The sequence below is a fragment of the Phoca vitulina genome, unplaced genomic scaffold (genome assembly GCF_004348235.1).
Source record: "Phoca vitulina isolate PV1807 unplaced genomic scaffold, GSC_HSeal_1.0 scaffold493, whole genome shotgun sequence".
Lineage (NCBI taxonomy): Eukaryota > Metazoa > Chordata > Mammalia > Carnivora > Phocidae > Phoca > Phoca vitulina.
This window is the reverse complement of record NW_022590180.1, coordinates 1-21,520: the sequence shown is the minus strand read 5'-3', so window position 1 is coordinate 21,520 and position 21,520 is coordinate 1. Positions and strand designations below refer to the sequence as shown.

Below are 21,520 nucleotides of genomic sequence, written 5' to 3'. Positions count from 1 at the left end.
AGGAACAAGGACACGGGCAGGGGAAGGGGCATCGGCTCTGGCAGGGGCAGGAACAGGGACACCGACAGGGGAAGGGACAGGTGCAGGGGCAGGAGGTGGGTCAGGGGCAGGAATGGGCGCACATGCAGGGGCAGGGAAACGGGTAGGGAAAGGGGAAGGAGCTGGGTCAGAGGCAAGGACAGGAGCACAGGGAGGGGCTGGGGAAGGGACAGTTGCAGGGGCAGAAGCTGGGTCAGGGGCAAGAACAGGAACACAGGCAGGGGCAGGGGAAGGGACAGGATCCAGGGCAGGAGATGGTTCAGGATCTGGGTCAGGGGCAAGAACAGGTGCACAGGTAGGGGAAGGGGCAGGTGCAGGGGCAGGAGGTGAGTCAGGGACAGGAACAGGACCACAGGCAGGGGCAGGGGCAGAACCCGGGTCAGGGGCAAGAATAGGAGCACAGGCAGGGGCAAGGGAAGGGGCAGGATCCAGGGCAGGAGCTGGGTCAGGATCCGGATCAGGGGCAAGAAGAGGTGCACAGGCAGGTGCTGGGGAAGGGGCAGGTGCAGGGGCATGAGTAGGGGCAGGGGAAGGGGCATCGGCTCTGGCAGGGGCAGGGGCAGGGGCAGGAACAGGGACACAGGCAGGGGAAGGGGCATCGGCTCTGGCAGGGGCAGGGGCAGGGGCAGGAACAGGGACACAGGCAGGGGAAGGGGCATCGGCTCTGGCAGGGGCAGGAACAGGGACACCGGCAGGGGAAGGGGCATTGGCTCTGGCAGGGGCAGGGGCAGGGGCAGGGGCAGGAACAGGGACACCGGCAGGGGAAGGGGCATCGGCTCTGGCAGGGGCAGGAACAGGGACACCGGCAGGGGAAGGGGCATCGGCTCTGGCAGGGGCGGGGGCAGGAGTAGGGGCAAGAGCTGTGTCAGGGGCAAGAACAGGGACCCAGGCAGGGGCAGGGGAAGGGGCAGGAGTTGGTGCAGGGGCCGGGACAGGCGCACAAGCAGGGGAAGGGGAGGGGGCAGGTGCAAGGGGAGGGACAGGGTCTGCAGCGATGGCACGTTCGGGAACCGGGGCAGTATCTGGGTCAGGGGCGAGAACAGGGGCACTGGCAGGGGTAGGGATGGGTCAGGATCCAGGGCAGGAGCTGGGTCAGGGCCAGGAGCAGGGCCACAGTTCGGGGCCGGCGCAGGGGCAGCGGCTCTGGCAGGAACAGGGGCAGGAGCAGGGGCAGGCTCTCCGGAGGCAGGTTCTCCAGCAGGCCCTTCCTGGCCCCCGTCAGGCTCTCCGTGGGCGGGTGCCGGGTCACCTGCCGGCTCCGGGTCTCCTGCTGAAGTCGCAGGCTCCACCCCTCCCTCCAGAACTGCCGATGGAGCTGCAGCCGGCTCTAGCTCCTGAGATGGTGGAGCAGCTGTGAGAGGAGAAAAGCTCAGCCCCGTGCCTGCTCTCCGTGGGCCTTTGCAAGACAGAGCCCCGCCCAGGGCCTCCCAGAGAAGCCGCAGCCAGGAAGGAGCCCTCCCCGGGGCGTCTCCCCGACTGCCGTCCACCCGCTGGGCACTCTGAGCCCAGTCGTTGCTCCAGGCCCCACACCAGCCTCTGGGGGCTCCTCCCTGTGGGGCCAGCCCCGACCCGTCCCCACACACCCACAGGCACCCAGCCCCGGGCTTCTCAGCCTCGGGCTCGGCCTCCATGGGCTCCGGCTCCTGGAGCACAATCCAATCAGTGACCAGCAGGGACAGTGGTCTGGGTGGTGTCGGAGGCCTTCCCCCGCAATCCCCAGCACCTGCTCCTGGGGAGTCCTGTGGGGTCACGCCCCAGGTCCCGGAGATGGAGTGGGTGTCCGCCAGCCTCCTCCCAATTTCATCCGTGGTCTGCAAAGACAGGGACCGGTCGTCGGCCTGGAGGCATCACAGCCCTGCGCGGCCAACCTCCCTGTCCCCCTGCCCAGTCCCCCTGCTGCTCCCAGATCAGACATAGACCTGTGGGTGCACAGCCCTGCACGCGGGACCGTGACCCATCCCTGCAGGGCGATCGGGATAAACCCTGGGCAGAAGCTCGCAGCCCCCCACACCCCGTCCCACCCAGCCAGCCTTGATCTTGAACATGACCTGCCCACGGGTTATCTGACCCCTCATCAGCCTGCTCTTGAATGGGGTTGCCCACCCCACATGACCCCCCTCACACACGCACACACGCACACACACACACACACACACACACACACGGAGGGGAGGGGACCTGGGGCTGCACAGGTGGATTAGACCCTGTGGGGCTGGGTGGCCGGCTCTGGGCCTCCTGGTGTCACCTTTCGGGCCTTCCGGCCAAACGGCCAGAGGCGTCGGGGAGCCCTGATAGGACATCCCCAGCGCGGGACAGCGTTTGCAGGGCGCTCTTTCTTCAGCCTGCAGCCCCCAGACTTAGGGAAGCAACAAGCCAACATGTTCATGGTTGGATGATCTGCAACGAAATGAGCTGGGCAGGGGGCTGTCTCTGGAATGTGGGTGCCTGGTTACCGGGGTTCCAAATTCTGATGGGCTCTGTTGTCAGGGAAGTGAGGTCACCACTGCCTGGGGTCCCCTTACCCAACTTCCTCTTCACACAAGACCCCCACCCCCGAGGGCCCCCTCCCCCAGCTGCTCAATGCTCACCCTCCCCCCAGGCCCCATCCATACAGTGACTCCCTCCCAGCCCACCCACAGCCTTCCCAAGGCCTGGGTGCAGCCGGTGCCCCCGCTGTGAGGACACAGAGCTGGCTTCAGACTGGGCTCCTGCACGTGCCCAGGGCCGTGACCCTGGACAGACCCTGTGCCTCTCAGGGCCTCCCCAGGCTCCCCATCTGCACAGTGGGGTGTTCTGGCTTCTACTTCTAGGGACGCCATCAGGGGTAGGACCCCTACATACATTCCATACCTGCTATCACAGGAGGCTGGTGCACACTTGGGACTGCAAGGATGAGCCAGGGGCTGGGCGGGACATGGAGCACAGCTCAGAGGGGCCTGGGTCTGCTCTGGGGTCCGGGCAAAGCCACCCCCCTCCTGCCTGTTCCCAGCCCCTGTGGGAAGGTTGCAATGAACGGATTCGACCTTGTCCCCTGGTGACGCAGACTTCCAGGGGCTCCCATTAGGTTTCGGCTCAGGCCCCAGGGCCTCGTCTGTGCCCATGTGCTGGGCAGTCCCCACAGTGGTTCCCGGGCATCCCGCATCCTGCTCACACATCCCTGTGGAATCCCCTCCCCTCCAGGGTGGACGGCCTGTGTGACCGCGCTCTCAGGAAGAGAATGGGGCAAAATGCTGGGATGTCATTTCCAAGCTGATGGAGGAAAGTCTGTGACTTCTCCTGATTCCCTCTCTCCTGTGTCCGTTCTCTGTCTCTGTCTCTGTGTCTCTGTGTTTCTGTCTCTGTGTCTCTCTTTGATCCGGTGCTTTGGAGAAGCAAGAGCAGACAGTCTGAGCTGCCCTGGGAGACTCCAGTCCAAAGAACCTGCAGAGGGTCCAGGCTGACAGAAAAGTCCTGAGCCCCCATCGTGAACCGAATCCTGCCAATACCACGTGCGCGGTCTTGGAGACAGAGCCTGCCCCGGTCGAGGCTGAGTGGAGGCTGCAGCCCCTGCCTCCTGGGGGACCTGGAGGCAGAGGCTCCCCCTGACTGAGCCGGGATTCTGGTACAGGAACTGTGAGATATGAAAGGTCTGTTCTTGCAAGCAGTTCGGATCGTGTCTTTGTCAGGACTCTGGAAGAATTTTGGTGTGCACAGTCAGTTCCTAAGCTGTGCAGAGGGCATCGAGGGTGTGGGGACCCTGTCCCTCAGGGATCTGGTATCCTCCACGTTCCAATAAGGAACTATCTAGGAAGAGCCTGTGGCCTCAGGAACTGTGGGTGAGGTTTCTGGCAGCTGGAATAATGAGGCTTGCCTACACAGAAACCCACAGTGTTTCAAAGAGCAGAGCTCCGAAGGGCCTCCGGGGTGTGCTCTGTGCAGACAGGCCTGCCCCCCAGCGCCTTCCCCACAAGCATGGAGAGTAAGAGGGGTCTCAGCGGGCAGAGCCAGGGAACAACGGGCCGGGAGCCGCTCACGTCCTGGAGGAACGAGGTCCCTGTGCTGACTCTGGCCGACCCTGAGCTGCTGTGGGCGTGGCCACTCCGGGGCCTCGCTCTCTCTCCCCCCACGGATGCTGAGCACATGGGGATCCACCTAGGCCTCATGCCGTGTGGTCTCGAGGGGCCTCTGTGGTCACAAGACCCCGGCTTCGATCCTACTGCCCCCCACTAGAGGGGATGTGGGGCTCTGGGGTGGGGCACAGGGCGAGGACACCTGGCCTGACGCCCGGGGCAGAGCGCAGTGGTCCGGGGGCCGGGCTGGCCGTGTCTTCCTGCGCCTGCGCCCTTGGCCGGGAACGTGCATCTCGCAGGCCCTTCTGCACTTTGCGTTTGGCCCCTCGACATGCTTCACTTAGCCGCTGAAGCGAAAATGCAGTCCTGTGCTGAGCCCTTCCTCCCAGCCTGCTGTGGCCTCGGCGTGGCCGTGAGACGAGCAGGACGTGGCCACCCTCGGTGGGAGGGGGACAGTGGCAGCAGAGCCGGCCCGAACCAGTCACCGCCAGCCACCCCCCAATGCGGGCGCAAGCTGCGGAGACCCCCACCACCCCGCAGGGCCGGCCTGCACCACCTGACCCCACGCTGCCCCGGACGGGAAAGCTAAGGAAATTCGTGTCGGTTCGTAGTGCAGAGATGCTGTGGGTGGTCTTTACGTGGCAGGAGCTGACTGATGCCATCCTACTGTGTTCCCCTTGGGTGGCCCTAACCGCGCCAGCGAATTCCATCACCAAGTACATCCTGGTGACTCCACGTGTCCAGCTCCCACGTCTCTCTGTCCTCTGAACTGCAGCCCCCCACGTGGCCTCTCTGTTTGGGGGTTCTGGGCTCCAAGCTCAGCCCCCGAGCCTGCCCGGGGCTCCCTCTCCTATGACTGAACCTTCCTCCACAGCCTGTCCTCTCCTCTCCCCTCACACTTCCCTCCGCTTCCACCACTCTGGGGTTTTTCAAAAGTGGTTTCCTCTTCCGCGGAAGCCAACCCAACTTCCTTAACTACCTCTGTGCTTCAGCTCTCTTCCGAATGTCCCTTCCTCCGAGAAGGCCTCCCTGACCCCTCCTGCCCCACGCGGCGTGAGTCAGACCTGCCGTTGTTTTGCGCTCTCTCCAGACACATTTCCCCGAGTCTGCGGTCGTGTGCATGGGCGGCTGCGCTGGGGTGAGCCTGTCCTGGCATCAGATCTCTGAAACCGCATTTGCCAATTTGCCTCTCCCCGGCAGCTAGCACGTGCCTGGCATGTCACAGGTGCTTAGAAATGTTGGGCAAATAAGTGAACGACTTCCTGAGGAAGTGTAGGACGTCAGGGACCATGGGGACTGGCGGCAGACGCGCTGTGGAGAAGGCATACAGCAAGGACGACATTGGACCAGCCGTGGTTTATTTCCCAGCAGAGAAGTGTGGCAGCCTCTTTCCGCCGTGTAATCTGGACGGCATGAGCAGAATGGGCCCGGTCGGGCATCCCCCTGCCTGGTCAACGCCTGCCCTCCTACCCCCTTCCTACCCCCATCTCTCCACGATCATAAAGGATCCCTCTTGGGCTACAGCCATGGCCCTGGACTTCACTCCGTCAGTGGCCTGGGGTCATCAAACGCGTCTCAATAGGCCGTTGGATGTGAGGACCTGCAGTCTTGAGCAATGTTCCCCGGGTCAAGGGGGACCGCGGGTGGAGCCCCGAGGGGACGGGTGGGTGGACGCTGGCTCTCAGGGCAGGATGGTGTGGGCACACGAGGCTGCGGGAGAGAGAGGCACTGAGCTCTAGGGGCCGGATGGGGCCGGGCGTGCTGTGGGCCTGCTCAGAAGGGCGCGTGGCCGTCTGTTACCATCTTTCGGGAGAACAGTCACACCGTTCGCGAGCTCCAAAATCTCACATATGTCTACGAATTTTTTCATGCTCGGGAAGCTGGACGTGTTCTGCCTGCCTGCAGTTGGAAGCAGAATCACAAGGTCAGAGCCCCCAGCTCTGGCCGTCTGGGGCCGTACCCGAGCCCGCGGCCAGCGCAGCGCCCTCCGAGCTGGCAGGACAGAGAAGCCAGGGTGCTGCCAGGGGAGGCGGCAGCGGGCAGGTGATGGGGAGTGTCCTTCTGTCCCCTCTGTGCTCCGAGGTAGGTGGGTGTCCCCGGTGCGGCCCAGAGGCGGGCACCACACAGGGCTACTTGGGGAGCCCTCTCTGCTCACAGGACCCCTCGGCCGGAGCCTGATGCCCCTCCCGCTGCACTCCTGGACGCGCCCTCCTCCACTGAGACTCCACAGGACCCCTCCGACCTCTCCGATGGGTGTCCCACAGGCCTCGGTGCCCAGAAGTGGGTTTGTGCCCCCTTTCCCCACCCCCTCCCTGGACAGAAGCTCCCTGCCCGTCCTCCCTTCACCACCTCCCCTGCTCCCCCGATCCTGCCCTCAGCCCGGGGGGTCCCCTGCCTCCATGCAGACGGTCAGTCCCACTCCTGGCCTCTTGCCCTCTGGGCTCTGCCTGTGCACTGGCCTCCCCCACTCAGCCCCGTGGCAGCCACATCAGAGACCTGCCCACCTGGTCCCTCCGTCCGGGCGCCACGCTCCGCCTGCCCACCTGGCCACCCGTTTGCTGTGTGTGCCCCAGCCCTGTCCTCCTACTTCCCACTTCCTGCCAGTCTGCAGCGCAAGGGCCGTGACAGGAACGGACCGCGTGTTCGTGTCCTCCCAAATTCATCCATCAAAGCCCCAAAGGCATGGTGTGAAGTACTGGGCCTTGGGAGGTGTGTGGGGTTAGCTGGGTGCTCACAATGGGATCAGTGCCCGTATAAGAAAGGAAGACACCAGAGCCCTCGCCCCGACACTTGACATAGTGAGAAGGCGGCCATCTGCAATCCAGGAAGGGGGGCCTCCCCGGAACCCGCCAGGTCGGCGCGCTGAGCCGTGAGAATCAATGTCCGTTGTGGGCGCCCGTGCGGTCTGTGGCGCTCTGTCCTGGAGCCCGAGCTGAGGCAGGGGCCTCCATACCTTCCCCTCTGAGCTTGTCATCCCTCCGCCCCCCCCGACCTGCACCCCACATGCCCTCTCCCCAGATGTTGCCGCCGGACTCACTGAAGAGCAGCAGGGTCTTGGAGGTCCGGCCGGCCCGGCCCAGGCGCACGTAGACCACGCCGTAGCTGTAGTCGGTGGACAGCACGTGGAAGCCCTCTACCCCCTTCACTGGACCGGAAGAGAAGCGTGGGGCCGCCGGATCAGGCCTGCACAGCAGGGGCATCTGGAAAGGGCCAGGAGTCCCTCCCACACAGCCAACCACCTTCCAGGCCTAGGCTGCAGCCCTTGCATGCCTGTGGGCTCTGGCACTGTGGCCTGCCTGCCCGCCCCGCGGGCCGCTGTCCATCCCACCCACCCAGCCCTGGGACAGAGGAACGGCATCTCCCAGGTCTGTGGCCGTGAAGCCGGGGACACGCCCACCCCCAGGTCTTTCTCTCCAGGCTCTGGGCCTTCATACGCACACGTATTCCTGAACATCGCCTTTTTCCTATCTTTCCGCAGAATTAACGTGTGTGACTGGCACCCCTGTGACCTGGGGGGGCAAGGCGGGAGCCCTTTGTTGGCTCTAGTTTTCTGGAATTTTCCAGTTTGGAGCAGGGCCAGTCCCACAGCTTAAGGAAACACTCGGAACACCCACTCTCTGCCGAGCGCTCCCGTGTACGTGGTGGCCTCTCCCAAAATCAGGCCTTGAATTTTAGGGGCAGGACGGGGTTCGGGGCCGCAGAGATGGTCTGTTAGATTTGCAGATGATCGTGGGTCTGGCTCCCCCCGCCCCCGGATCCCTTTCCCCTCTTGACGGAGAGATGCCTGGGCTGTTTGTGGTCAGGGCTCCGTGAAGAGTGTGCTGGGCCCCCACCCCGGTCCACTCACCGGCTGAAGGCAAGGACCACCTTCAGCTGGCCCACTTTGTGGACCTCCACCATGGATGCCCCCAGCTTCCTCCTGTCTCTGCCTGGCAAGAATCTCTGGCCCTCAGAGGCGACAGCCAGAATGTACCAGAACCCTGAAAACTGTGGAGAGCGTGTTGGCGAAGCTGCCCGTGCCAGGCTCCCAGCCGGGCCCCCAGGAACCCACCGGACACTGACAACTGGCCTGAGGCCCGGCCCGGGTCCAGCACCAACAGGCCGGCGCAGCCCCTGCGCAGGGCCCCGGCTGCCCCTCCGGGCCTTGGTGGGCAGGTGCCAGGCGGGCTAGGGCCCCGAGGGCTGGGCCGTGGGTACCGTGTGCTGGAATTCCCTTCCTGTGCAAGGCCTCCCCCTTCCTTCCAGCTCGGCACTCAGCCCCATCCCTCTGACTTCCTGCCACAAACCCACATTCCCAGGCAGTCAGTGCCCACGGCCACCCCCGCTAGAACCTTCCACCTGCCAGCCATCTCGTTGTTCCGGAACACGCTCTGCTCATTCGGCCTCTGCCCACCTAGCATCTCCGGTGCCCTGAGGATGCACCTGCCTGGGGCCCTCGGCCCTCGCCCTTCCTGTGTGGCCACCAGCTCCTCAGGGAGACGCCAGGGCCTGAAACTCCTTCCGCCCTCGAGGCACTGCGCCCTGTTCCAGAATGGCCCTTTGGAGATTTTCAGGGAGTGATCTTCCAGCTGCCACACACACTGCATCCCTGGCCCCGGTCGGCCTGGCTGTCTGGCTTGGGGACTGCAGGTGTGCGGCTCACCTTGTTCCAGTTGAGGCTGTGGGACTCCCTGGGTGGCTGTTCCTGTGGCCGGGACCCCGTAGCCGGCATAAGCGCCAAGACCAGCACGCACGTCAGCCTCCCTGGTCCCATTGTCACCCTCCTTCCTCGGCCGCCGGGGCACTGAGTTTAAATCTCCCCACCCACCTGACCCTGCCGTGGACGTCCAGCCAACCCGGAGCCTTGAGCCAGCCTGGGGTGGGCCAATGGGGAGGGAGAGGGGCTGTGGGGCACAGACAGACGGCCCAGGGGCTCGGCCTGGCAGGTGCTGCCTGAATTTGAAGGCCATCGTGTTCCCCTGTGAGACCCCTGGGCCTCCCATCCTAGCCCCCCCGGAAGAGAGGCAAGCAGCCGGGAGGCGTCCCTGTGAGTCCCTTCATAGGGATACTTGCCCGTGAGAAGCAGGACCACAGTGAAGACGGCACCAGCATGACCCCAGGGCTCTCTGTCCCGAGCAGGTGCTGACGGACAGGGCTGCTGGATGTGTGAGTGTGCCCTCCCGCCAGCCCAGGGACTGTGGTGACCTCTGCTTGAGGAGCAGCTGCCCCCAGCCCAGCCCCCACTCCAGAGCCAAGACCCGCGTCCACGTGTCCCCCACCCAGAGCTGGTTCTGTGCTGTATGGCCCAGCCCTCCGTGAGCCCCACACCCACCTCCTCTCCCTGCACCAACGGGAGCCCCAAGAGGGCAGCGCCCCGTCTGACATTGCCGTCCGCCCTCGGCACACAGGTGAGAGCCAACTGCAGGGCTTTGTGGGATCGCTTTATTTGGAACTGCAGGGTGAGTCCTGAGAGCAGCCCGCCCCACACCAAGCTCCCAGGCGGCTGAGCAAGGAGGCCAGCGCCTGGCCAGCCTCACAGGACTCGGCGGGCACAGTCCCCCCGGAGGTCGACACATTCACTGAAAACCAAGAAGAGCATTGGGGGACCCCAGACTCACTGCGAGGGGTGTCTGCCCCGTCCCCGGCCCCAGCCCTTCACGGGACAGAGCTCTGGGGTGTAGGATCTGGGGTGATGCTCGGGAAGGCAGCTTACCTAGAAAGCCTTGTGCGCACAGGTGACTAGGGGGGAAAGAGGAGTTGTGAGGGTGGGCACCCAGGACACACCGCGGCCACCCCGCTCTGCCCATGGCCTCGCCTGAGACGGGGCCGGCCCTGCAGGCCTGGCTTTGGGCAGGAGCAGGTGACTCCGTGTAGAGCTCCCCACCCCCGCCCTGCCTGACTCCCTGAGGCCCGGAGGGACCCCGAGACCAGCAGAAGTCAGCCAGGGGCCCGTGGGCATCGGGTGACACTCACGGTCTGGCTGCAGTGTGGCCTGTTGCTGAGACAGGAAGCCCAGGCCCTTGCTCCACCTAGCAAAGAGGCGCAGGGCCTCCTGGCTGGCCAGCTCCGTCCGGCCTGCAGGGCAGGAGGGGAGCCCTCACCACGTGTGCCCCGTGCCCCAGCCGCCCCTCCTGCAGGGAACCGAAGGGCAGGCATGGCGCTCTGGGACCCTGGGGGCACGGGGCTCAGCACAGTCAGCAGGAGGATGCCCAGCGCGGCTGCCCCGCAGGGAGTTTGTGGGGCTGGCCCGTGGCCCCCACCACGTACTATACAGCTCCCCGGTGTTGAACGCCTCGTCCTTGAACTCCAGCTGGGTGAACACAATGGCGTAGTCCCTGAAGTTGGTGCCCAGCACCCGGTAGTCCAGCACGCCCAAGGCTAGGAAATACGTGCCCCCCCCAGGGGGGAGCATCGGACCTCACGAGAGGCCCCCCCGGGAAGCTGAGCGCTCCCAAGCATTGTCCCCTGGTCCCCAGAGCCAGCACACAGAGGGCCTCAGGGACGGATGGCCGGCGAGTGCCTGCCCCAGCTCATGCCGGGGGGAACACTCCACCGATCATGTCCCCTCGGGGGCACCACCCCAGAGGGAGGCCCGGGGTCCCCGCGGGGCATGCCAGTGTGAGCCCTCTGTCTTCAAACCTCTGACAAAATGAGTCCTTTCACTTCCTAGTGGAAGTCTCGGGGATGGGCCCGCTCCCCTTCCCACGGCACTGGCCAGGCGGCAGGGGACGCCAGCCCAGGCTGCCGGTGGCCGAACCCACTGGGGAGGGCCCGGAGAGCCAGCCCATCCCCCACCGCCCCGCGCCCCGCATGAGACCGCGGAGGCCGTCGCCTTACAGGGGTTCTCAAACACCCATCCAGAGCTCTGTCTCAGCAGCTCCACCACGTTCACGTCACACCTCTCCAGCCTGGAAGAGAGACCGTCCGTCCTCAGCTCAGGGTCCGGACTCAGGCCCAGAAGAGACAAGGGTCCCACCAGCTACACTGGCCAGCCCAGCATGCCACACTGGGGGTCCCGGCTGCCGCGGACGGCCCCCGTGGCCCGGAAGCCTCGCTCTCCAGCGGGTCCAGCCTGGCCTGGGGATGAGCAGGCGCGAGAGCCCTGCAGAGTGCAACTGGCTTCCTTCCGCCTCCCAAGAGGCCTCCCGTGCTGGAAGCCACATGACGGGCACAAAAGGAGCCTCTGACAAACACAGGGTCGTCTGCAATTTTGGGTAAAGGCACTCAACATCCAAAGGGGCCGACGTCCCCTAAGCAGTCAGTCCATACAGTGAACAAACAACAGAAATGCAGTGGTCTTTGCTCACTAAGATGAGCTCATGGCTGGGAAATTCCAGAAGGGAGAACAACAAGCAAGAGCCATCCAGTAAACTGAGGCAGTGGGGCACAAAGCTGCAACAGGTGAAACAACGGGGTTTGGAAAATCAGAAGACTGATCAAAGGAATGAATGGAAAGTCCAGAAACAGGGGCACCTGGGTGGCTCCCTCCATCAAGCGTCCAACTCTTGGTTTCGGCTCAGGTTGTGATCTCGTGGTCATGAGACTGAGTCGGGCTCCGCGCTCAGCGCAGACTCTGCTTGAGATTTTCGCCCCCCCTCTGCCCCTCCCGCTCATGCTCTCTCACTCTCTTGAGAATAAATAAATAAATCCTAAAAAAAAAAAAAAAAAAAAAGCCCAAAAATAAAGCAAAATGGGAACATGGGAATTTAGCACGTGACAAAGTCAGCCTGAGTCCGTGGAGGACAGAGGGGCAATTCAATAAATGACGTTAGAAATTGGGTAGTAATCTAGAAAAAACCAAGTTGTTTCTCCTTTTTTCCCAGGGTCAAATCCCAAATGCAGCAAAGATGCCAGAAGCACCAGGGAGTTGGAAGCCATTTCCTAACTGACGGTGTCACAAAAGCCAGGAGCCCCACAAAGAGAAAGCTGGTGTGCATCTCCACAAAAATGGAAAGAAATCCTTCATGTATGTTAAAAAAAAAAAAAAAGTCCTCCTCAATGTTGTAAGAAAAATGACAAACTGGGAAATATATTTGCAACTGGTGTCTGTCACAGACAAGCGCCTAATATCCCTAATCCTTAAGGGTTTTTACAAACCAGGAAAAACACACCTCAGAGAAAAACATGCCAAAGATGTGCCCAGGCAGCGCGTCGGGCAGGAAGCATGTACGCCGCGAAGCTCCGGTCGTTAGAAGGGGCGCGTAGAAGCTGAAGGGGGCCATCTGCTGCCCATCAGATGATGGAGAGCCGAGAGCACAGGAATGCCGAGCGCGGGCACTGGTTCAGGGGACCGGCCACGTGTGACACGGAGCCAGGCAGCTCCCAGGGACTGATCCTTCAGGGGACCCCTTAGAGGCAAAGGCACCAGGGCCCACGCCCCAGAGGGTGTTTCCAGTCGCCGAAGATTGGAGAGCACGTCTGTCGAGCAGCAGAGCCCGGCAGAAGGCCTGTGGAGTGTCACACCGCGATCAAAAAGAGCAGAGCGCCCCGGTAAACGTGAAAGGGAATCACCGTATGGCCCAGCGATCCCCCTGCAGGGCGCACACCCAGGAGATCCGAAGGGAGACTTGCACACCCATGTTCATGACAGCGCCATTGACAAAACCAAACGGTGGAAGCAACCATGTGGCCTGTCCACACCATGGAACATAATTTAGCCTTAAAAAGGAAGGAAATCCGGACACATGCTACAACGCGGATGAACGTGGAGGACATGGTGCCGAGTGAGATCAGCCCGGCGCAGAGGAACCAATCCTGAAGGATCCACTCCCAGGAGGCCCCAGAGGAGTCGGACCCACAGAAATAGGGGCGGGGGAGGGGAGGGGTCCCTGTTCAATGGGGACGGACGGAGGGGGACGGCTGCACGACAGTGTGAATGTGCTTGACGCCCCTGAGCTGTGCGCTTAAAAGTAGTGAAGACAGTAAATCTCTGCACTGTGTTTATCTTCCTACAACTTTTAAAAATGTCATAAAGACAAAAGAAAACAAACTTCAAAATGTTTTAAAAGAGAGCAGAGCCTCTGTGGACTGATAGGAAACAACCCCCAGCGTGCCTGGGCAAATGACACACGCGTGCTGGAGTGTGCCTGCCCACGCATCCCAAACACGGGTTACCCGCAGGGAGGAGATGGGCTGGCTGAGGCAGGAGGGGAAGGACCCCCACGGTACACCCTGGGGGACCCTGATTTTTGAGCCATGCTAATGTATTTCCTGTCCAAAGGCCAACAAATGAAATTTAATTACACAACAAAACGTGAGAGGCCCACTTGCCTCTCCTCTAAGCCCTGATCTGAATGCGTGTCTTCAGGTGGGCCTCAGCACAATCCACCTTTCCAAATCAGGGTCTGGCCCAGGTCCCCGGACGGAGATGCACCTTGACACTGGCACCAGGAGAGGCTGCTGACCAATCACTCCGATGAGCAGATGCCAAAAATAGGGTCTGAGCCCTGTGGCATCCCCGTGGCTCCTATGGCCTCCGTGGCTCCTATGGCCTCCAGAGGCCCAGCTTCTGTATCTGGATGTCTGATTCCACCAGCTTCACTGGGACGACCCAGCCACGTGGCTTTGGGGCCAACACCATGGCCCGTGGGACCAAGCTCACCCAACACCGTGGAGCTGCCATCCTACCCCAGACTTCCTCTGCCCTTGCTTGTCCCAAGGCCAGGCCTGGCCCAGGTACACCCGGGCCCCACATCTCCTGCAGGCAGATGCAGGAATGGGAGGGAGGGTACCTGGGGTCCCCCAAGAACCTGTGGCTCTTCAGCACAGGGCATGACCCACTTCAAGCAGTAGCTCGAGAGGCCTCTCCCACCCCGGCGTGAGTCCCACCCAGACGCAGGGCACACATCACTCACCTGTGCCTGGAGGACAGCATTTTCAGGTTGTTTTCTGGAGTAAGGGTCACCATGACGCCCTCGATGTTCTTCGTGGCCTTCTCCAGCGCAAAGCCCTTCTCACCTGAGGCCACGGCAAGAACATACCAGGACCCCAGAAGCTGGTGGAGGAGGAGCAGGTGAGGGGGGCCAGTCCCTCCAGCCCTTGGAGGCGTCCTCTCTCTATCTGGGAGCCCAGGACCCCTTCCTCAGGCTAGCCCAGCCCCCCATGGCCAGTGCCGGTCTGGGTTGGCTCGGGGAGGGTAACCCAGACGCTGTGTGGCCCCACAGGAGGGGCCTGGGCCCCTAGGACCAACAGGAGGGCTGTTACCTGCTTAGGGTCCAGCCTCCCCAGCCACACCGCCTGGGTCCTAGGCACTGAGACCAGAGCCAGCAGGACAGCCCGCAGGGCAGCCCGCATCCTCCCAGAGATCCGTACACCAGCACACATGCCTCGGGGCCAGGGGTGTGCAGTACCTCCAGCCCCTGAAAACCCATTTATATGTCTCTGAATGGGTCACTGTGGGCGGCCACTAACCACCAGGACACCATCCTGGCCTCTCTTTTTGCAAGGTGGGGAAATTACCCAAGGGCGGGTGGCATTATTATTCAGTGGTAGCCTCTGTGCTCTGCCCAGATGTGCTAGAGAATGGGGAGTGGGCCCCTGGGGAATGTGTGCCAGGCACACACAAAGCGTTCTTTGTCAACACTGCCATGCCAATCCCTGCTTCTGTATGCTTCCTTCCACTGGAAGCTTCCAGAATGAGCATCCTAATCCCAGTCACACCACCTCCACTCCTCCCTGGGGATTCAACACTCTTGAGCCTTGCTCAGTCTGGGAAAGCCAGAAACCCTGGTCCTTAACCCTGGCTGGCAGTAGGCCAAGGCCAAGTCCGAGGCGAGGCACAAACAGTTCTTCCAGAAGCTGAAGGTTGGATCTTTTGTTTCAGTCATTAAAAATAAAAAAAATAGAAACCAAAAATTTTTTAAAAGCTCCTGCCCCCTCCTGGCTTACCCATTATTCTGCTCTGTTGGTCTTGGCCTCCTGCCCCCACCCACAGTCAGCACCCAGCCTGGAATGTCCTGTTCCTTCTGGCCCTCCACTCCACCCATCTGAACTTGTCCATTCTCTGGCCCACCTTGGCCTTGCTGCCTCCCACCTCTGCACTCCATGACCCTGGCCAGACGCCCCAGGAGCTGCACATCCCCCAACATCCCATGGGAGCTCTGTATGGGCCTGGCTTCTCACCCCTGGATCATCTGAGCCCCTACCTGGGAGCAGAGGACAGAGGGCGTGGTAGGATCTGTCTGAGCCCCTAAAATCCAAGGGGAGGTGGCTAGGAAGATCCTTCACTGGGAGGTTGGAGGGAGTGGTGGAATGTTCAGACTACATTTCCAGACCCCTTTGCTGGCTGGCTTCCAGGGGTTCTATCAACACAAAAACAAGGAAGATTTGGAGGGTGGAGGAAAGATGAAGCCATTTGTCTTGCCAGGCCTTTCTAAGGAGGGACCTCTGCTAGGCCACCACTCCAGCCCCTGCTTGGGGGATGGGTTTACTGGTGAACAAAAGTAAACCAGCCCTTGTACAAATGTGCAGCTAAACTTTGCGCTACCCCAGGGCCTGGGGAGTCTCAGGCCTTGAACACGGATTAGGATGTCCCATGATTACCAGCTTCCCCAATGCCTGGCAGAAGATGAAATACAAGGACAAAAATATCACCCTACTCTTCAAATTAATCCTGTTCATCATTTGACACAACATTTGAGGAGACTAAGATGAAAGAAGAGAAACACAGCAGAAGAAAGAGATAATAGAAGCAGACCCAAAAATGCTCCCCGCGTTGGAATTACATGACAGGCTCTCCTAGTCCACTTGGGCTGATATCACAAAAAACCACACACTGGGGACTTATAAACAACAGACATTTATTTCTCAGTTCTGGAGGCTAAAAGTTCCAGTCAGGGTGCTAGCAGGGTCAAGGAGGACCTCTTGTGGGTCACAGACCTCTCACAGTGTCCTCATGGTGGAAGGGGTAGGGGAGTTCTGTGGGGTCTTTTTCATAAGGGCACTGATTCCATTCAAGTGGCTCCACCCTCATGACCTAGTCACCTTCCAAAGGCCCATTTCCCAATGCCATCATATTGGGGGCTAGGACGTCAACATGAATATTGGGGGTAGACACACATATAAGGACCACATAGATTGTGAAAACAGCTATGATCACCTTGCTTAACAAGATGAGAGCCACATTTGAAATTATATTGTATTTTCGTAATTCTCATAATACAGCTGGAAACCATAAAAAGTCATACAGATAAAAGACATCTGTGTAGGGCGCCTGGGTGGCTCAGATGGTTAAGCGTCTGCCTTCGGCTCAGGTCATGATCCCAGGGTCCTGGGATTGAGTCCCGCATCGGGCTCCCTGCTCGGAAGGGAGCCTGCTTCTCCCTCTGCCTCTGCATCTGTCTCTCTCTCTCTGACTCTCATGAATAAATATATAAAACATTAAAAAAAAAGACATCTGTGTAACCCAAAATAATCTTACAGATTGCAGATTTGGGGGAAAGTATATACAGTAGGCTCTCATGAGCCAAAATGAACAGGTTGTACTACAAAGGAGACATCTTAAATTCTGGGAAAAAATAGATTTTTGTAAATAAATCAGGACAACTAGATATCCATTTAGAAGAAGATTAAAATGAAGCATATTCACCTCATGCATGAGAATAAACATCAAATGGATCAGAGATCTAAATGCTAAACATGGAAATGGAACCATATGAGTAATAAAAGAAATCATTGGTGAGTTTCTCTATGATGTGGATGTAGGGAAATGCTTTCTAATTGTATCAGATTTCACTCCTGAAGGCGGGACCATTAGGAGGCATATATATTCACAAATAAGGGGTTTGTGGCAGGAGGTTGACCTCACATCACTGTAGGAGCTCATTTCACAGGCCCTGTAAGGCTTTTGTCTTCTGGGAATTCTGGGCAATGTCATGCAGCCCAGGCAAATCAAGCCACTACAAACCCATAGGCCACACTAACTATGCATAAAATCCAGATGTAATAAAAGAAAGTACTGATAAATAACTTGACTATATTTTTAAACTTTTTTATAGCAAAAATAAAGCCATAAACAAACTCAAAAGATGAGTGACAAGTCTGGAGAAAATATTTCCAACATATATCACATGCAAGGGCTAATAGCCATACTCCATAAGAAACTTTTAGAAATTAAAGAAAAAAAGGGCTGAAAACCCATCAGAAAAAATGGACAAATGACATAACCAGATAATTCACATGAAAAAGTTAAAATGACCCCTAAACATATGAAAAGATGTTTGTTATGAATTGCATTCCACACCCCCCCACCAATTTCTATGCTGAAGTCCTGACCCCAGAACATCAGAATATGACTCTGTTTGGACATGGAGGCTTTAAAGAGTTAATTAAGTCAAAATGAGATTGTTCAGGTTAAACGTACCTGGGGTCCTTATCAGAAGAGATTAAGGTACACACACACACACACACACACACACACACACACACACACACACAGGGGCGACCATGTGGGGACGTGGGGAAAAGACGGCTATCTACGCACCAGGGAGAGAGGCCTTGGGAGGAACTGGCCCTGCCACGCCTGGAGCTGACTCCAGCCTCCAGAGCTGGGAGAGAACACACCTCTGATGTTTAAGTCTGTGGTGCTTTGTAATGGCAGCCCTGGTGAATGGATACAGTGTTCATTTTCATTCACAATAAGAAAAATGCAAATTAAAACAATGCGGAGATGCCATTTATCGCCTATCATACTGCCAAAAATTGCAGAGCTTAGCCACACCACCCACACTTTGGCTACACGAGCATGCCCATGCACTGCCTGTCAGACTGCAAATGGTACAATCATTATAAAGGGGAATGTGGCAACATCTAACAAAACTTAACTACATGCCCGTTTGTCTTTTGTTCTAGAAATCCCACTCACAGGAATCTATCCTAAGGAAGTACCTGAGACAATACAAACGATAGATACACACAGTGGTTACTCAGTAAAGCATTGTTTGTGATTGAAAACTGTTGGAAGTCGGCTAGGTGCCCACACCCAGGAGACTGTTTGAATCACAGATGGTGCACCCACAAACAGTCCTATGCAACTATAAAAAATAACCCGAAGGTCTCTATGAACCAACATGGAGTGAGTGATATGACATGCAGGTGTATTGTAAAGTGGAAAAAGCCAAGTGCCAAAGGGCATGTGAAGTACACAGCCTTCTAGGTGAGACAGAAAGGATGATAAGAAAACTCATGTTGTCTGCTTATTTCTGCAAGAAGAAACACAGGAAGGATGAATCGGAGTCTAAAGAGCTTAGTCACCCACAGGGGTAGGCTGGGGAGGAACTTAGACCCCCTCCCCACAGCATACCTTCTTTTTTTTTTTTTTTAAGATTTATTTATTTATTTTAGAAGAAGTGAAAGAGAGCAGGGAGAGGGGCAGAGGGACTGGGAGAGAGAATCTTCAGGCTGACTCCCTGCTGAGCTCGGAGGAGCCCGGCACGGGGCTTGATCCCACGACCCTGAGATCATGACCTGAGCTGAAATCAGGAGTCAGACGCTTAACTGACTGAGCCACCCAGGCTCCCTTGAGCATACCTTCTTTGTGTAGCTTTGACCTTGGGATCATGGTAATCTACTGCACTTAATAATAAATGAATGGAATACAACTGTATTATAAGCGAATGACATAACCACGGGAAGGGGGGCAACGGAGTCAGCCCTGAGAAACTTTGGATGGAGTATTTTTTCTATATATTCTCAGGCTAAAGAGTAAAGGAACTCTAAGCAAATGCTGAGTTCTGGTCGTTCTGAGGCTTGCTCTCTGCAGTGGTTTGGGTGAGCAACTCTAGAACTGTTTTCCGCGCGCTCGGGGGCGGGTCAGAGGAGAATGGTTTTCCCAGGGTTGGGAAGGCATGGGGAAAGGGGGGATCTCTCTGCTGAAAAGGTTCAACACCATTCTGTCCCAGTGAGAAGCAAAGCTGAGTGCACCTGGCCCTCAGGCCTTGGTTCCTCAGTATTGTTCTCTACAAAAAGGAACCAGGCTCCTTGGAGAGACTATTCCAAGGTTGAGTCACAGGAAGCATAAGAGGAACTTGGGTTGATTCTGGTCCCAGAGAGTAAACATGTGTTTGAGGAATCAGAGGAACGTGTCAAAAATACTCAGGGGCCATCCTGAAGGAGCCCCCACTGGACAAGTCTGCACAGGTTTGCGTATCAAGATAAAAGACCGCAATACGTGATAATTTATGGAAGGAAGGAGGGCTGCCCAAGTCCGTACTGACAGACAAGACACACGTGGAGGAGAAGCGAAGACTCAAGGTCCCCGGAGGATGCTGGCCAGCTGCACTGAGCCACGCTCTCCCAGTTTCCCAGCCCTCCTGAGCTCCCTGCGGACCTACGTGGGCATCACCCACGATGTCCCTCAGCCTGAGGACCATGCTAACATTTACTTTTTGTACTGCACATGTGCTAGGGACGAACTCTCTGCACTTCGATCTATGTAAACATAGCTTCATTTCCTGCAATTCCGAGTTGTTTGGGAGATGTGCCTCCGCGCCTGGCCTCCGCTGCTGAAGCGCCCTTTCCCCCAGCTCCGTTCACCTAGTCTGCAAACCGCGGGAGTGCCTCAGACCGCGATGTCCCTGGGAGTGGCGCACCGGTCCCGCGTAGGCTTCCCTGAGCCTCAGGGATGTGTTTCATAGAGTTGGGCATATTTTGGCCTCTATTTCTTCAAATATTTTTCTGCCCCATTTTCTCTGCCTTCTCTTGCTGGGATGAGTCTACATGCCCGACCTCGCCCCCGCCCCAGTCATTCTCTGCTCTGCTCCTTGGCTCCGATAATCTGCGTTGATTTGTCCAGTTCCCGGCCACCTGCAGTCTGCTAAGCCCGTCCAGGAAAGCCCGGGGCCCGGCGACCCCGAGTGGCATCAGCGTTCCGGCCTGGCTCTCCACACAGTCTCCGGCTCCAAGGGCCCATCTCTTCCCACGTTAGTTCTCTGTGCATTAGCTGACTGTTTAATTCTGCCATTTCAGAACGAGCTAGCTCCCGGAGCCTGCCTTCCTTTTGTCCTTGAACTTACTTATGAGGGCGGCGCTGGGCCAGTGTGTTCGAAACCCGCCCGCAGGCCTTCTGGGGACCTCCTCCTAGTCTCCCACCCCCCTTGTTTCCTCGAGCGTCCAGCGGCCTGTGTGCTCACACTGCCTTGCAGAGGCCCTGGATGCCCTTGTCGCCCTCTGAGTAGTGTGGGCTTTTGTCGGGGACGGAACTGCGTCCCCAGAAATGCTACTGTTGAAGCCGTAGTCACCACTGCGCCTGTGTCTGGAGCTGGGGCCTCTTAGGCGGGGACGGTGACGGGGTGCGGGGGGCTCGTGCCAGTGGGACCGCATCTGCTAGGACTGGCGCCCTTCTAAGAGGCGGGGAGCCCCAGCAATGTCTCCCGGTGCGCGGAGTGGAGGCCACAGGCGGGCACCATGGGAAGCCCACCAGCTCCAGGCCAGGAAGCGGGCTCTCACCAGAGACCAACCCTGTCAGCACCCTGAGCTCGGGCGTCCAGCTTCAGAAGTGTGAGAAACAAACCCCCGATGTCCCGGGGCCACCCGCGGCCCGCCGTACTCTGTGACGGCTGCCCGAGCCGATGGAGATGACTCTGTCACCTTGCAGGCAGGTCACCTTGCACTCCTTGCAAGCTTTGGCTGGACAGATCCGTGGAAAATCCAAATTGTCCCCAGGCACCCCTAATCTGTCAGAATGCAGCTTCCAAACATCCCTCCTGTGGGTCTTTTGGGAACTTGGCTCAGGAATCGGTCCGGCAAGTCCCAGGCAGCCCCACCCTCGGGGCAGGCCTCGCTCCTGGCTGGATGCCTGAGTGTCACTGGGGTTTCTCTGCTCTGGCGGGGCCAGTGCCCGCCAGTCCCCCAGCACTGCTGGACCTCGGGGACCCCTCTCCTGCCTCACCCATGAGGCAGCTGCTCCCCAGAAGCCTTGGTCGTCCCAGGCTGTGCTCAGAACCGTGGAGCTGACACCCACCCCAATTTCCCTGCCCTGACCAGGCCACCCTGGATGCCCTCCGGTCTCAGCCCCAGGTGATGGAAGAAAATGCGGTGATCAGTCAGTGCAGATCATGGAGTGACAGAGTTCATGATGGGGACCCAGACACTGAAGAGGTTGGACCACCCATGCAAGGTGGGTGGGAGGAGGCCAGCAGGGAGACAGAACAGCCATGACTGGAGGGCCCTGGCCACAATGCCCATGGGATTTGCCTTTGGGGCAGTAGGGAGCCATGGAAGAATATAAGCAGAAATGCAGCATGGTCCCCTTTCATCTGAGAGATCTAACCTGCTGCTCTGCTCAAGGGCACCAGGCCTGGGGCCGCTCAGGCTCTCGGGGAGCAGGGCGGTAGCCTGAGGATGACTGTGGGGCCCACACACATGGGCAGCCTGGCCTGTGGGCCCTGAGCAGGGCAGGGCTGGGCATGACCCTCGGGTGGGAAGGAGGGAGAGGGCCCTGCCATCTTGCATCCGAG

The 21,520-nt window shown here is 59.0% G+C and overlaps 2 protein-coding genes across 2 annotated transcripts; both read right to left on the bottom strand.

Moving 5' to 3' along the window:
• Positions 1-1,066: 1,066 nt before the first annotated feature.
• On the bottom strand, positions 1,067-8,848 carry LOC116629268 (epididymal-specific lipocalin-10-like). The gene is made up of 6 exons (XM_032399568.1): positions 8,731-8,848; positions 7,936-8,075; positions 7,486-7,597; positions 7,126-7,228; positions 5,889-5,987; positions 1,067-1,182 (listed from the first exon to the last, which is right to left on the bottom strand). The coding sequence occupies exons 1-6, from the start codon at positions 8,839-8,841 to the stop codon at positions 1,067-1,069; spliced, it is 681 nt and encodes a 226-aa protein (XP_032255459.1). The 5' UTR covers positions 8,842-8,848.
• Positions 8,849-9,780: 932 nt separating this feature from the next.
• On the bottom strand, positions 9,781-14,360 carry LOC116629269 (epididymal-specific lipocalin-6-like). Its single transcript, XM_032399569.1, has 6 exons — positions 14,271-14,360; positions 13,922-14,061; positions 10,905-10,975; positions 10,335-10,445; positions 10,041-10,142; positions 9,781-9,806 (listed from the first exon to the last, which is right to left on the bottom strand). Exons 1-6 carry the CDS (start codon positions 14,358-14,360, stop codon positions 9,781-9,783), a joined length of 540 nt encoding a protein of 179 aa, XP_032255460.1.
• Between the last annotated feature and the right edge of the window lie 7,160 nt (positions 14,361-21,520).